Here is a 16,634-nt window from a genome sequence, read left to right as displayed (position 1 = left end):
TCGATGTTGGCACAGTGGCTAGGAGTGCCTCAAAGAAACGGGCCGACATGATACTGTAGTCCCTTGTTGCGAGAGATTCATCTGTATCGCTTAATGTGAGACATAGCTCTCACGCAAACACCGATTTTACACACTACTCGATTAAGTTGTTTCTACTTTTCTTTTTCTTATTAATATTGCGTATGACTAATGTCATAGGCTGGGAAATAAAAATGCACACTCACCCCTTAAAAAACCATACATGTGTAAAATCAGTGTGATTTATATTTGATCAATGTAACATCGGCCGTAACATTTTTCAGGTTGTCCTTTACCAAAAAATATGCGCTAACGGGCCGACATGATACTGTAGTCCCTAACTGCAAGAGATTCATCCATATCGCTTAATGCGAGACATAGCTCTCGCACAAACACCGAACCAGTCTACTCGATTAAGTTGTTTCTAGTTTTCTTTTTCTTAATAATATTGCGGATGACTAATGTCATGGGCTGGGAAATAAAAATGCACTCACCCCTTAAAAAACCATACATGTATAAAATCAGTGTGATTTATATTTGATCAATGTAGCATTGGCTGTAACGTTTTTCAGGTTGTCCTTTACCCAAAAATATGCGCTAATGGGCCGACATGATACTGTAGTCCCTCCTGCAAAGATTCATCCATATCGCTTAATGCGAGACATAGCTCTCGCGCAAACACCGAACCAGTCTACTCGATTAAGTTGTTTCTAGTTTTCCTTTTCTTAATAATATTGCGGATGACTAATGTCATAGGCTGGGAAATAAAAATGCACACCCACGCCTTAAAAAACCATGCATGTGTAAAATCAGTGTGATTTATATTTGATCAATGTAACATTGGCCGTAGCGTTTTTCGAGGTTGTCCTTTACCCAAAAAATATGCGCTAACGGGCCGACATGATACTGTAGTCCCTCGCTGCGAGAGATTCATCCGTATCGCTTAATGCGAGACATAGCTCTCGCGCAAACAATGAACCAGTCTACTCGATTAAGTTGTTTCTAGTTTTCTTTTTCTTAATAATATCGCGGATGACTAATGTCATAGGCTAGGAAATAAAAATGCACACTCACCCCTTAAAAAACTATACATGTGTAAAATCAGTGTGATTTATATTTGATCAATGTAACATCGGCCGTAACATTTTTCGAGGTTGTCCTTTACCATAGACAAGATTAATAACACATGAGGTGTATGATATAAAAATTGTATAATTAGAAAATCCTCAGTTAAGGCAACATCATAGACATATTAGACCCTATTATATTTATAGGAGGGAGTAGATAATAGCTAGGTTGACTAAACCTACAAACACATAAATAACTACATAATGGGGACTAGAACGAGGTCCCTATACCCCTAAATTCTTGTTGAAGCTACATCAAACTTGTTGTTGTTTCCCCACCATAGGTCTTGTGGGCAATGGCCAATCTTCTATATCTAAATAGCTAGCCCCCACTAACATATTTCTCTTAACATGCAAGCATGCCACATCATCAAGCAACATGCATGGCAAAAGGCCCACCACAACATGCATTCATGCACATGAAAATGTCCACCTCAACATGCAAACATATATTAGATATTTTACAATACATTAATCAAACACAATAAAGCATAGGATTTGCAATTTTAGTTTTTGTAGTATCACTATTCATGTTCCATAGAAATCACATATCATCGAAATGTATTGCAAATATTCCCGCAACAACGTGCGGGGTATCATCTAGTATTGAGAAATTCATCCACCAAAATACATCCAAAAAATCTGTAGAGGTTTAAGACCACATGGTATGTGTGGTAAGCAACTTCATATTTAAAGTGATGAAATTGAGCTATGACGCTTTGCGTGGTGAATTAGATAATACATGTAACAGAAATATATGAAGAAAAAAAAAGGCTTGTCGAATGGCTACAATAGTAGATTGCTGGTTGGCTACCCTGCCAAGCTTATCGGGGGTGGGACCAGATTGGCCTACGCAAGCATCGATCAGTCTCACGTTGTTGTTGTACTACCTCCGAGGCCTCCACACAAGAGATGGAGAATGTACGATGACCAATCCATCTCATAAAGCACACGGTGGTTGAACATGCACCATTGGCAACTGTCGAATTCTGGACACCCGCACCTAATGCAGAGCTCTCCCGGGTACCAATCCATGATACCCTCTCTTCCGCTGATCTGCTCTAGCTCCTGGCTCTCGAGGTCAAGAGAGAACAAGCCGTCACGACGATAGATGAGAAGTGCACCTCTGCTCTCTGCGAAGCCGAAGACCCTGCATGGTTCATGTGCGGTAAGCTTGCGGCTCATCCAGCAATCAAGGCCATGATCGTCGCCTTGCTTGGTCCAAAGCTCCAGCGTGCTGCCGTAGTCTATTTTGTTAACGAACGAGAGTTTTCCCCCGCCGGCGATGCATAGGAACGGCGGTTGCTCTAGCTGCCAAGGAGAGTTGACTGGTACTGCTATGGGTATCTTGGTGAGGGACACACGCGTCGCGTCGGCACTCACGTCGAGGGTGTAGAAGCTTGTCTGGTCCCTGTATAGCCAGTGCACGGTGCCATGGCTGTCCACGACGCCGGTTGGTGGCCCTGATGCGGTGAGCCCTCCCACGACTTCTGGACACTCCATGGGCGCGCTCCAGGCCCCAATAGCGGAGGAGTAGGAGTAGGCATACGCGAGCCAACCGTTAGAGCAGACGGTGGTGAAAAGCACACGAAAAATCGGCACCGGTCCCGCGAGAAGCGCGTACCCTCTCACATCTCTCCCCAGGCGGTCGTGTGCCAGGCCGGCGGCAGGCGGCGGGAGGAGGTGTACGTTGCCGGTGAGAGGTTGGCACACCGCCAAGTCAAGCGGCCTGTGCAAGAGGCGTGCGAGGAGGAGCCCGCGGTGTGACGCGAGGGGCTTGGCGTAGTTGAAGAGCCCATCAACGTTGGGGATGAAGGAGGAGGTACAACCCGGCCTAAGACGCCGCGATGACGCGTGAAGCCTCCCAAACTGCGGCGGGCAGTCAGATTTCTTCTCTCGGGCCTCCGACGCACACACGAGAGAGACATTCTGGTAAAAAGCCCCGAGGACGAAGGTGGCATGTCGCGCGTTCTCCTTCTTCGGCAGGAGTTCGGCTCGTCGGAGGATGGCCCGATCGTTGCCGAGAACACGGAGCCAACGTGTGCAGGTGGCGGCGCAGCGGAGGAGGTCCACGGGGTCCGGCAGGCGCGTGAAGATGTCGAGGAGGAGCTCGTCCGGGATTGCCTCTGCGGTAGGGCACGCGTTGGCGTTGGCCATCGATGTAGGGCTTGTTGAATTTCCCCAAGGATCGATCACATTAAAGTAGGCAAACACACGCGCTTATAAATACTTATAGCCAAGGGTGTCTCGTGTACCCTCTAATTCTTCTCTTTATTTCCTTTCAATTTTCTCGATGGTACAATGTGGCACAACGTATTAGACATGGCACAAGCAGCCGACCCAAGCCGAACTCCTAGGCATACACGGACATGACTTTAAATTCAAGCCGGACTCTGTTACTTCTTTTCTAACCTATAATCACGTCCGATCTCAAAAAAAAAAAACTATAATCACGGCCAAATCGATCGCTACTTAGGGCATGTACAATGGTTGATAAGACAGTCTTATCTTAAATCTTGCATGTAATTTAGAGATGGCAAAAATGTATGTCTACAATGGGTTATATCTTAGCCTTATCTTCAATAAATAGAAATTCTTTAAAACATGGTGAGACAAATTGTGCTAAGAGATCATCTCTTGTCTTATCTTAAATAAGAGAAGATAAAACTTTTCTTATGAATTCTCTCTCCTCCACCTCATCATTTATCCTATATGGCACTCCTAAGATAGCACCATTGTACATGCCCTAAGCCCAATATATGGCTCAAAAATGTTACACTTACGTAATATCCTATGTACTGTTATGTAACTTCACTAACTACTGCTATGTAACTTCACTAATTTCAGCTGGGTGGGGCCCTCCCCTAATTTCCTCCAATAGAAAAAAGCCACCTAAGCTATTAGGTTAGTTTACGTATGATAGTGCGCGACCAAGCCATGTATTACGTGCATGCTAGCCTAATAAACCTAGCGTAATTAGACTTAGAACTCAACCAACTAGCTAAACTATCATGGACACCTACTTATAAGCTACTAAAGAATCAAGATTATACTCCCTCCGTCCCATAATATAATAGCATTTTTGACATTAGTATAGTGTCAAAAGCGCTCTTATATTATGGAACAGAGGGAGTACCTAAAAGGGCTCGATGGGTCTCTCGTGGTTTGCCAAGGCGGTTCATTATGACCAACACATATCACATATGAAAGGATAGCGCGATCGCCCTGTTTGCTACTACAAAGTTGCGAGTTGTGACTAGTGGTGGAGCTAGACGAAACTTGCCTGGAGGTGAACTCTGCCCTGGTCCTGAGATGTTAGTGGTACCATCCCACGAAAATTCCACAAGTCTAGTTTAAGTAGTTATGAAATAAACTAAGACGCCACTTTTTCTCTCATGGTATGGTTTCTCCTTCCCTCTCCATGACAGCGGCATTGCGCCTTCTTCCCCAAATTCCCCCCCCCCCCCCCTCCCCCTCCTCATGACGTTATTGTTAGGGCTGACTTTTAGGGACGATCTGGCATCATTTCTCGGCCTTGTTGACCTCAACAGGTAATAGGGTTATGGGAAAAAGTGTCTGGTCGTCTCAGGCTAGGTTTTTTAAAATGGCACATGAGGGATGTTGTTTGAAGGCACCAAGGAAGGACTATCAGCGAAGACTAAGGACCTGGGCCTCACAGAGGACGATCTGGACGATGTAGTCTATGAAAGCACCTCCACCAGCCAAGGTAACACGACAGATGGCCATATAAAGGGTTAGTATTGATCGAGAGTATAGCTAGTTCTGGTTCTTAAAGAATATCCGTATAGGTAAATATATTTTTATAGAAACATTGAATTTTCTATCGATTTAGGCTACAAACTAAATGTAAGTGTGGCAAGCAAGTTTCTTCGATTGTCTGCTCATTGCTCACAGTCATTCGTCAATGCAGCAAATTAGGCAGACCATTGTTAAGTCTGGCCAGTAGGTCAGTTGTTGACTTGGGTTTGGTCCGATATTCGATAGTAATTCGGAATGTTAGAGAGGTGTTTGGGAAAACTTTGCGCTCAAACACCTTTTATGTATTCAAGTTATTTGTTTTTAAATTAGTTCTTTCATTTCAATTTTTTTCCAAAAATAACTAAAATTTCCATTGTTTGAAAGAACAAAAATTCCAGACGCTGGATATTGGTGTCCTAGTCTAGACGCTGGTTCAATCGGAAGCTTTATCCGAGTATGTTTAGACGTGGTTGTTTCGAGTAGGTTTCGGTTGGTCCAACCTGGTCATATATACACCAGAAGAAAACTACGTACGTACATACCGATTCTGCTTGCCTTCCCTCCATAAAAGGTGACATCACCAACGTCGATCGTGACTAACTCAGCGAGAGGCAGCAAGTAATGGCGGTTTTGCCCGACGATATCCTCACCGAGGTCTTCTCCTACCTGCCGGCCAAGTCGGTCCGCTGCTTTCGGAGCCTGTCGCGTTCTTGGCGCGCCACCCTCTCGTCGGCGTCCTTCCTCGATCTCCATCGCCGGCGAGCCAACAGGCCGGGTCAGCTCAAGGTCTTCTTCAGCCCTACCGACAAGATGTGGGACCAAGATGGACCATCGTCGTACTTCTACACCTCGCAACCCGGTGGCGTACCTGCGACCAAGCTCACGCCCCACAGGTTCCGCTGGCCGGCTCCGCTCACCAGGCCCCTCCATGGCCTCGTCCTTGTCCGCTGCGCCATCACCGGCTACCACGTCTACAACCCTTCTACGGGTGAAGCCCTGGCTCTCCCGGACACCGCTCCGCCATTGAAGATGGGTAACTATGTACCATTCTACGTCAAGGACATCGCGTACGGCCTTGGTTACTGCTCGGTGACCGGCAAGTACAAGGTAGTACGCATATTCAGCGGCCCTCGCGCCCCGACCCGCTGCGAGGTTCTTGTCCTCGGCGGTCGGCCGTACTGGAATTGTCTTGCCCAATTGCGGGCCGGGTGGATCGTGGATGAGAAGAATCCGGGCGTCTTCCTCAACGGGCGTTTGCACTTCCTTTGCCATGATGGTCGCATCCTCTCTTTTGATGTTAGCAGCGAGACCTTTGGCGCACTCGAGCCACCACCACCGAATCCGAATCCGAATCCGAATCCGCCGGTGCATGCTTCGGCCAGAATGACCGAACTAGACGGATGCCTGTGCGTCTCCTACGCAAATATCCATCAAGGCCTATACCATATATGGGTGCTAAGGGATTACGCGAAACCACAACGGCGGTGGGAGCAGCTTTGTCGCATTGATCCGATGGCTTGGACAGAATCTAACCGGAAGCAGCTGCAGTCCTCCTGGATGGCTCCACTTGGCACGTACGATGGAGAGAATGGGCAGAGGAGGATCATGTTGGATGCGGGTGCTTGCAAGGTGTTTGCTGTGAACATACCTAACGGTGATGCACTGGAGATCCTATTCAGCCCGGTCGAGGAAGAGGCAATTGCTGGCAGCTTTGTTAACTACGGTGAGCCTAGGTTGGGACTACTCGAGGAGAGCCTCGTGCCTCCTTTTCCTTTTGAACAATGGCTGTGCACAATTTAGGATACGGTTACCCAAGTGAATTAATTCCCCCGATCATCCTTTTCCTTTTTTGCTTGTTGTGCCTCTTGTATCTTTTGTAAATACAGACAGTTTCTTTTCCCTTGGCAATTTTAGTTGAGTTTAATTACCCCGGGTGATGTCATCTACCTTTTCATTGAAAGTGACATCGTCGACTTTCTTTTGATGGTGTGGTAAAATCTATTCCTGAGATATATATTGCAATACAACTTATCACTTATTTATCAATTTATATGAGACATACTAGCAAAAGGGGCCGTGTGTTGCAACGGGATAAAATTGCATTGGGCACTCATAATCCAATCACTGCGAATTCTCAAAAAACAATAAGTGTGGCCTAAAACATAATGATGATTTGATTTATGACCCATGTCAAATATCTATAACATGAAAAAGAATTTTTCTTTGAAGTTCTTTGTAAAAAGTCTTAACGTAAGCGTGATTTCAACAAAAGAAAAGTCTTAACATATGCGTTGTTGGACTTGTGGGGCATGCGGCGTGGCTCTCTCCTCCTTTGAGGATTGGGGCTTTCATTGCAATTTCTTGATTTTACAAATGTTGCGCTTTTAAGGCCGCTTTTTGTAAGCATCTTTTAGGTCTCCACTCTTTTTTCATTCATCGATCGAGGGTATTTCATTATACCTATAGCCGACCATCTCTTTCCATATGCCACTTTTGCATGTCTTCTTCATGTGTGTGCGTCTTTCTTCATCATATGTACTGCAGGAAATTTCTGCATCATGTTAATTAGCCGACCATATATACATCTCTTCCTCCGCGTTATCCCTCTCTTGCCGGGCCAGAGCCTTCCTCTTTCCTTATTATCTCGTTAATTATCCAACCATATATAGGTTTGTCCTTCCACCAATTCCTCTTTAATTCCTCTTTATTTGGATATAAACCGGACCAACGGCTCACTTTTCTTTATCTATTCCTGAGATGCCTCATTGAAACCCTGGAGCCTCAAAGACATATATAAATAAGGGGGGCTGCTACGCGTCGGCCTCGCGGTCGTTGGATGTGGCACAATCTAGTGGCTTAAAGTCTTCCTCTGCTTCACAATAGAGATCTTGTTGCAAAAATATTTGCAACAGAAGTTATGTTGTGGAATTCTTTTACAACATATGTTGTGTTGCGGTTTTTTGTTGTTGCAAAATAGGTTCTGTTGTGGGATTTTTCTACAACAGTGTTCTTGTTACAGTTTTTTTTGCAACACAGGTTCTGTTGTAGAGTTTTTTTTGCAATAGAGCTGGTGTTGCAAAAGCTTGTCTAAATTATAGCCGTTGTTCACTAATGTAGTTTGCAACACAGCTGTTGTGGCAAGAGAGGGTAAAGGGGCACGTGGTAGGCAAGGGAAATAATGAACATGCGACCGTGCCTGAGGACATGTGGATCAAGGGCCATCCAACGGCTGCGCGGGCGGGGGGACTTTCCGCGTGATCAGTCGGCGGAGCATTAGCATTTTCCATAAATAAGACAGATTTAATGTAAGTTTTCGAGGTGGTATTATTTAATGATTTAATCAATCTTCTATGTAAATAAGAGGACTTTTGTAGCTCAGTTGGCTGTGTCCTCGAGACAGAGAGGGTGTTTGTTTCCAGGGACTTATTGATCTAGGGACTTAAATAAGTCCCTATAAGTCCCATCTAAACCAAACAGGAGGGACTTACAGGGACTTAAAGTAGGCATTTGGGACTTATGAAATAAGACTCTCAAGGAGGGACTTATAGGGACTTATAGTTGTAATATGGTCTTATAGAGACTTATAAGTCCCAGGAACCAAACAGGTAGAGACTTTTTTAGGGATTTGGGACTTATAAGTTAGGACTAAAAAAATCTTAGGACTTATGAACCAAACAGGGCTGGAGTGTCTGATCCTTAGCTCGAACCCTCGCATCGCATGTCTACTTTTTTAACTAAAAAGTTAGGACCAGACCCGGCCCATATGGTGATTGACGGTTCGGCCCAGTGTACCGAGGGAGGAAGCTCTCTAGTCTAGAAAATTACATGAATAGTATCACCTCGGATATAGAAAATAATATGGGCGAAGTGAAGAACGATGGAGGGACGAAAAACGAACGAAATTATGGTGATAAGAAACAATAGCCGCTTTATTTTTAGATATAGATATTGATATATATTTAACCAGTGTATTTGTGAGACTTGGTTAGCAGACGCAAGGATTTATAGGGAAACTAACAGTAATACATAATATGAGAGTTACCGATTGGAATCTCGATAAGGTGGCTTCAGGATATACAGGACAATCTAAGGGATCCGAACTCTAGACAGACATACATTGAAAGGCACCCATATTCTACCAATGAGCACTAATACTTTAGAAAAAAAACGTCTACTTCTGGGAAATGTTTAGAAACGGCCGCCGCTGCTACAGGTCATGCCCGTGCGGGAGTTGCCGGTGTGCTGCCTGCCATCTGATCTTGTTGGAGTAAATTGCAGAAAACCACTAGTTTGAAGGTTAGGTTTGCGAAAAACACTATAATATTTTTTTTGCAGAAAACACTACGTCTTTAGTAATCTTTTTGCAAAAATCACTGATCGACGGATCTGGCTCTATTAAGCGTGTTTATGATAGATGGGGCCCGCTTTCTGCTTACGTGGCGTAACTTTTTGTGCCAGGTGGGTTTTAATCTAAAATTACAAACTAGACCCTCAAATTTTACACAGCCACCCCCAAATAAAAAAATAAAAAACGCAATTGACCTCCAACTAAGATCGGCCGGTCATCTGTGTCCATCCCATCGAACCTCCCAATCGATGTGGGGCATAGTTCATCTTCATCTGCTCTGGCCACCTCGGCGACACCTCTGAGCACGGTTCCCTGCCTCCATCTGGACCATCTCCCACCTTCCCTTCTCCTTCCCAAGAAGGCCACGGTGATGGGCGACCACTTAGCGCTGCTTTCGCGCAGGTGTGGTCAGGGTGGTTGAGGGAGTCCTGGATTAGGGGGTGTTCGGATACCGGATTATACCTTCAGCCGGACTCCTGGACTATGAAGATACAAGATTAAAGACTTCGTCCCGTGTCCGGAAGGGACTTTCCTTGGTGTGGAAGGCAAGCTTGGCGATACGGATATGCAGATCTCCTACCATTGTAACCGACTTTGTGTAACTCTAACCCTCTCCGGTGTCTATATAAACCGGAGGGTTTTAGTCCGTAGGACAACATACACAACAACAATCATACCATAGGCTAGCTTCTAGGGTTTAGCCTCTCTGATCTCGTGGTAGATCTACTCTTGTACTACCCATATCATCAATATTAATCAAGCAGGACGTAGGGTTTTACCTCCATCGAGAGGGCCCGAACCTGGGTAAAACTTCGTGTCCCTTGCCTTCTGTTACCATCCGGCCTAGACGCACAGTTCGGGACCACCTACCCGAGATCCGCCGGTTTTGACACCGACATTGGTGCTTTCATTGAGAGTTCCTCTGTGTCATCGCCGTCAGGCTCGATGGCTCCTACGATCATCAATAGCGATGCAGTCCAGGGTGAGACCTTTCTCCCCGGACAGATCTTCGTCTTCGGCGGCTTCGCACTACGGGCCAATTCACTTGGCCATCTGGAGCAGATCGAAAGCTACACCCCTGACCGTTAGGTCAGATTTGGAAGTTTAAACTACATAGCTGACATCCGCGGGGACTTGATCTTCGACGGATTCGAGCCACTACCGAGCGCGCCGCACTGTCACGACGAGCATGATCTAGCTCTGCCGCCGAACAGTGCCCTGGAGGCCGCACCCGCATCGGCTTCGACCTTTAATTCGGAGCCAACTGCGCCGATCGAGGATGGGTGGTTGGACGCCGCCTCGGGGGCTGCGATCCCAACGACGATCGAGCCGAACACCAGCCCCGCACTCCGCGAGACTCATGACTCCAAGGAGCCGTACTCCTCTCCGGACTCCGAACCCTCCGCGCCCTTGCCGATCGAATCCGATTGGGCGCCGATTATGGAGTTTACTGCTGCGGACATCTTTCAGCACTCGCCTTTCGGTGATATTCTGAAGACACTGAAGTCTCTCTCTTTATTAATAGAGCCCTGGCCGGACTACGGTCGGCAAGGTTGGGGTACGGATGATGAAGAAATTCAAAACCCACCCACCACCCACTTTGTAGCCACTGTCGACGATTTAACCGACATGCTCGACTTCGACTCCGAAGACATCGACGGCATGGACGCCGATGAAGGAGACAATGAAGAACCAGCGCCCATTGGGCCCCGGAGCGCCACCTTGTCATATGACGTATACATGGTGGACGCACCAAAAGATGACGACAAGGAGCGGAAGGACGCACCGAAGGCCTGTTCTCTCGAAAAGCAGTCAAAGCGGCGACGCAAGCGCCTCCTCAAATCCCGCCTCGACAGAAATAGCGATCACACAGACCCGGCGCTGGAGCAGGGCGAACCGCTGCCGAACAACGGCAATCCGGATAACCAAACCGAACAAACAAATCCTATCAAGGATAATGGTCCGGACGACATAACGCCGGACAGGCACCCGGAGCAGCAGAATGCCCGTAAAAGGCTTGTTGCCACCGCAAGGAGTCTGAAAAAGCAGAAGCAAAGACTCAAGGCTGCACAAGACACACTCCAAATCAGATGGAGTAAAATACTCAACACAACAGCGATGTACGGCGACAATCGCCCCTCCAAGAGCTACGCAAAGCGGAAGCTGCTATCTGAATTCGATGAGGAGGCTTCAGACCCCCCACAACCAAATATCAAAATAGCCACCTGGTCGGATAGACGACCCCTCTATCAACACAGAGCAGCATACAACGCCACTCACAATACAACACGCGACCCATGCGAGGGCTCGCACCCAAAGGACGGCGCAACAAGATCCATCTATGGACCACGCAAGCGCCCCCCAGCATACAATGCAACACAACAAACATCCGAACAACGTGATACACCCAGCTACAGGGGTGCCGCACACCCCCTATGTTTCACCGATGAGGTGCTGGACCATGAATTTTCAGAGGGATTCAAACCCGTAAACATAGAGACATACGACGGAACAACATACCCAGGGGTCTGGATTGAGGACTACATCCTTCACATCCATATGGCTCGAGGAGATGATCTCCATGCCATCAAGTACTTGAAGGAAATATGCCCTAGAGGCAATAATAAAGTTATTATTTATTTCCTTATATCATGATAAAAGTTTATTATTCATGCTAGAATTGTATTAACCGGAAACAAAGTACATGTGTGAATACATAGACAAACAGAGTGTCACTAGTATGCCTCTACTTGACTAGCTCGTTAATCAAAGATGGTTATGTTTCCTAACCATGGACAAATAGTTGTCATTTGATTAACGGGATCACATCATTAGTTGAATGATCTGATTGACATGACCCATTCCATTAGCTTAGCACCCGATCGTTTAGTATGTTGCTATTGCTTTCTTCATGACTTATACATGTTCCTATAACTATGAGATTATGCAACTCCCGTTTGCCGGAGGAACACTTTGTGTGCTACCAAACATCACAACGTAACTGGGTGATTATAAAGGAGCTCTACAGGTGTCTCCAAAGGTACATGTTGGGTTGGCGTATTTCAAGATTAGGATTTGTCACTCCGATTGTCGGAGAGGTATCTCTGGGCCCTCTCGGTAATGCACATCACTGAAGTCTTGCAAGCATTGCAATTAATGAGTTAGTTGCGGGATGATGTATTATGGAACGAGTAAAGAGACTTGCCGGTAACGAGATTGAACTAGGTATTGGATACCGACGATCGAATCTCGGGCAAGTAACATACCGATGACAAAGGGAACAACGTATATTGTTATGCGGTCTGACCGATAAAGATGTTCGTAGAATATGTAGGAGCCAATATGGGCATCTAGGTCCCGCTATTGGTTATTGACCGGAGACATGTCTCGGTCATGTCCACATTGTTCTCGAACCCGTAGGGTCCGCACGCTTAAGGTTTCGATGACAGTTATATTATGAGTTTATGAGTTTTGATGTACCGAAGGAGTTCGGAGTCCCGGATGAGATCGGGGACATGACGAGGAGTCTCGAAATGTTTGAGACGTAAAGATCGATATATTGGACGACTATATTCGGACATCGGAAAGATTCCGAGTGATTCGGGTATTTTTCGGAGTACCGGGGAGTTACGAGAATACGGGGAAGAGTATTGGGCCTTAATGGGCTTTAGTGGGAAGGAGCCAGGAGGTGGCGCGCGCCCCTCCCAAGCCCAGTCCGAATTGGACAAGGGGTTTGGGGCGCGGCCCCCCTCTCCCTTCCTTCTCCACTTCCCTCCTTTCCCCCCTTCTCCTAGTTGGACTAGGAAAGAAGGAGTCCTACTCCCGGTGGGAGTAGGACTCCCCTTGGCGCGCCCTTCTCCTAGGGCCAGCCTCCCCCTCCCTTGCTCCTTTATATACGGGGGCAGGGGGGCACCCTAGAGACACAAGTTGATCCACGTGATCATATTCATAGCCGTGTGCGGTGCCCCCTTCCACCATAGTCCTCGATAATATTGTAGCAGTGCTTAGACGAAGCCTTGTGACGGTAGTACATCAAGATCGTCACCACGCCGTCGTGCTGACGGAACTCTTCCCCGACACTTTGCTGGATCGGAGTCCGGGGATCGTCATCGAGCTGAACGTGTGCTAGAACTCGAAGGTGCCGTAGTTTCGGTGTTTGATCGGTCGGGCTGTGGAGACGTACGACTACATTAACCAAGTTAACGCTTCCGTTGTCGATCTACAAGGGTACGTAGATCACACTCTCCCCCTCTCGTTGCTATGCATCACCATGATCTTGCGTGTGCGTAGGAAATTTTTAAAATTACTACGAAACCCTACAGTGGTATCAGAGCCTAGGTTTTATGTGTTGATGTTATATGCACGAGTAGAACACAAGTGAGTTGTGGGCGATATAAGTCATACTGCTTACCAGCATGTCATACTTTGGTTCGACGGTATTGTTGGACGAAGCGGCCCGGACCAACATTACGCCTACGCTTACGCGAGACCGGTTCTCCCGACGTGCTTTGCACAAAGGTGGCTAGCGGGTGACAGTTTCTCCAACTTTAGTTGAACCGAGTGTGGCTACGTCCGGTCCTTGCGAAGGTTAAAACAGCACCAACTTGACAAACTATCGTTGTGGTTTTGATGCGTAGGTAAGATTGGTTCTTGCTTAAGCCCGTAGCAACCACGTAAAACTTGCAACAACAAAGTAGAGGACGTCTAACTTGTTTTTGCAGGGCATGTTGTGATGTGATATGGTCAAGACATGATGCTAAATTTTATTGTATGAGATGATCATGTTTTGTAACCGAGTTATCGGCAACTGGCAGGAGCCATATGGTTGTCGCTTTATTGTATGCAATGCAATCGCGCTGTAATGCTTTACTTTATCACTAAGCGGTAGCGATAGTCGTGGAAGCATAAGATTGGCGAGACAACAACGATGCTACGATGGAGATCAAGGTGTCGTGCCGGTGACGATGGTGATCACGACGGTGCTTCGGAGATGGAGATCACAAGCACACGATGATGATGGCCATATCATATCACTTATATTGATTGCATGTGATGTTTATCTTTTATGCATCTTATCTTGCTTTGATTGACGGTAGCATTATAAGATGATCTCTCACTAATTATCAAGAAGTGATTTCCTGAGTATGCACCGTTGCGAAAGTTCTTCGTGCTGAGACACCACGTGATGATCGGGTGTGATAGGCTCTACTTTCAAATACAACGGGTGCAAAACAGTTGCACACACGGAATACTCAGGTTATACTTGACGAGCCAAGCATATACAGATATGGCCTCGGAACACGGAGACCGAAAGGTCGAGCGTGAATCATATAGTAGATATGATCAACATAGCGATGTTCACCAATGAAACTACTCCATCTCACGTGATGATCGGACATGGTTTAGTTGATTTGGATCACGTAATCACTTAGAGGATTAGAGGGATGTCTATCTAAGTGGGAGTGCTTAAGTAATATGATTAAATTGAACTTAAATTTATCATGAACTTAGTCCTGGTAGTATTTTGCAAATTATGTTATAGATCAATAGCTCGCGTTGTTGCTTCCCTGTGTTTATTTTGATATGTTCCTAGAGAAAATTGTGTTGAAAGATGTTAGTAGCAATGATGCGGATTGGATCCGTGATCTGAGGTTTATCCTCATTGCTGCACAGAAGAATTATGTCTTTGATGCACCGCTAGGTGACAGACCTATTGCAGGAACAGATGCAGATGTTATGAACGTTTGGCTAGCTCAATATGATGACTACTTGATAGTTTAGTGCACCATACTTAAATGGCTTAGAATCGGGACTTCAAAGACGTTTTGAACATCATGGACCATATGAGATGTTCCAGGAGTTGAAGTTAATATTTCAAGCAAATACCCGAGTTGAGAGATATGAAGTCTCCAACAAGTTCTATAGCTAAAAGATGGAGGAGAATCGCTCAACTAGTGAGCATGTGCCCAGATTGTCTGAGTACTACAATCGCTTGAATCAAGTGGGAGTTAATCTTCTAGATAAGATAGTGATTGACAGAATTCTCTAGTCACCATCACCAAGTTAGTAGAACTTCGTGATGAACTATGATATGCAAGGGATAACGGAAACGATTCCCAAGCTCTTCGTAATGCGGAAATTGACGAAGGTAGAAATCAAGAAAAACATCAAATATTGATGGTAGACAAGACCACTAGTTTCAAGAAAAGGGCAGAAGGAAGAAGGGGAACTTCAAGAAGAACAGCAAGCAAGTTGCTGCTCAAGTGAAGAAGCCCAAGTCTGGTCCTAAGCCTGAGACTAAGTGTTTCTACTGCAAAGGGACTGGTCACTGGAAGCGGAACTACCCCAAGTGATTGGCAGATAAGAAGGATGGCAAAGTGAACATAAGTATATTTGATATACATGTTATTGATGTGTACTTTACTAGTGTTTATAGCAACCCCTCAGTATTTGATACTAGTTCAGTTGCTAAGATTAGTAACTCGAAACGGGAGTTGTAGAATAAACAGAGACTAGTTAAGGGTGAAGTGACGATGTGTGTTGGAAGTGGTTCCAAGATTGATATGATCATCATCGCACACTCCCTATACTTTCGAGATTAGTGTTGAACCTGAATAAGTGTTATTTGGTGTTTACGTTGAGCATGAATATGATATGATCATGTTTATTGCAATACGGATATTCATTTAAGTAAGAGAATAAATTGTTGTTCTGTTTACATGAATAAAACCCTATATGATTACACACCCAATGAAAATAGTTCGTTGGATCTCGATCGTAGTGATACACATAATCATAATATTGAAACCAAAAGATGCAAAGTTAATAATGATAGTGCAACTTAGTTGTATCACTGCCGTTTAGGTCATATTGGTGTAAAGCGCAAGAAGAAACTCCATGCTGATGGGATTTTGGAATCACTTGATTATGAATCACTTGATGCTTGCGAACCATGCCTCATGGGCAAGATGACTAAGACTCCGTTCTCCGGAGCGAGCAACTGACTTATTGGAAATAATACATACTGATGTATGCGGTCCGATGAGTGTTAAGGCTCACAGCAAGTATCGTTATTTTCTGAACTTCACAGATGATTTGAGCAAATATGGGTATATCTACTTGATAAAACATAAGTCTGAAACATTTGAAAAGTTCAAAGAATTTCAGAGTGAAGTGAAAAATCATCGTGACAAGAAAATAAAGTTTCTACGATCTGATCGCGGAGACAAATATTTGAGTGACGAGTTTGGTCTTCAATTAAAACAATGTGGAATAGTTTCACAAACTCATGCCACATGGAACACCATAGCATAATGGTGTGTCCGAACGTCATAACCGTACTTTATTGGATATAGTGCAATCTATGATGTCTCTTACCGATC

General features: G+C 45.5%; 1 protein-coding gene across 1 annotated transcript; it reads left to right on the top strand.

The window, feature by feature from the left end:
- Window positions 1-5,525: 5,525 nt before the first annotated feature.
- Window positions 5,526-6,704, top strand: LOC147967172 (putative F-box protein At1g47730). Its single transcript, XM_087531063.1, has one exon. The coding sequence runs from the start codon at window positions 5,526-5,528 to the stop codon at window positions 6,702-6,704; it is 1,179 nt and encodes a 392-aa protein (XP_087387189.1).
- Window positions 6,705-16,634: the final 9,930 nt, after the last annotated feature.

The sequence above is a fragment of the Triticum urartu genome, chromosome 6A (genome assembly GCF_056163025.1).
Source record: "Triticum urartu cultivar PI428250 chromosome 6A, HENAU_Tu73, whole genome shotgun sequence".
Lineage (NCBI taxonomy): Eukaryota > Viridiplantae > Streptophyta > Magnoliopsida > Poales > Poaceae > Triticum > Triticum urartu.
The sequence above is the reverse complement of the archived record's forward strand: the minus strand, read 5'-3'. Positions and strand labels throughout refer to the sequence as shown.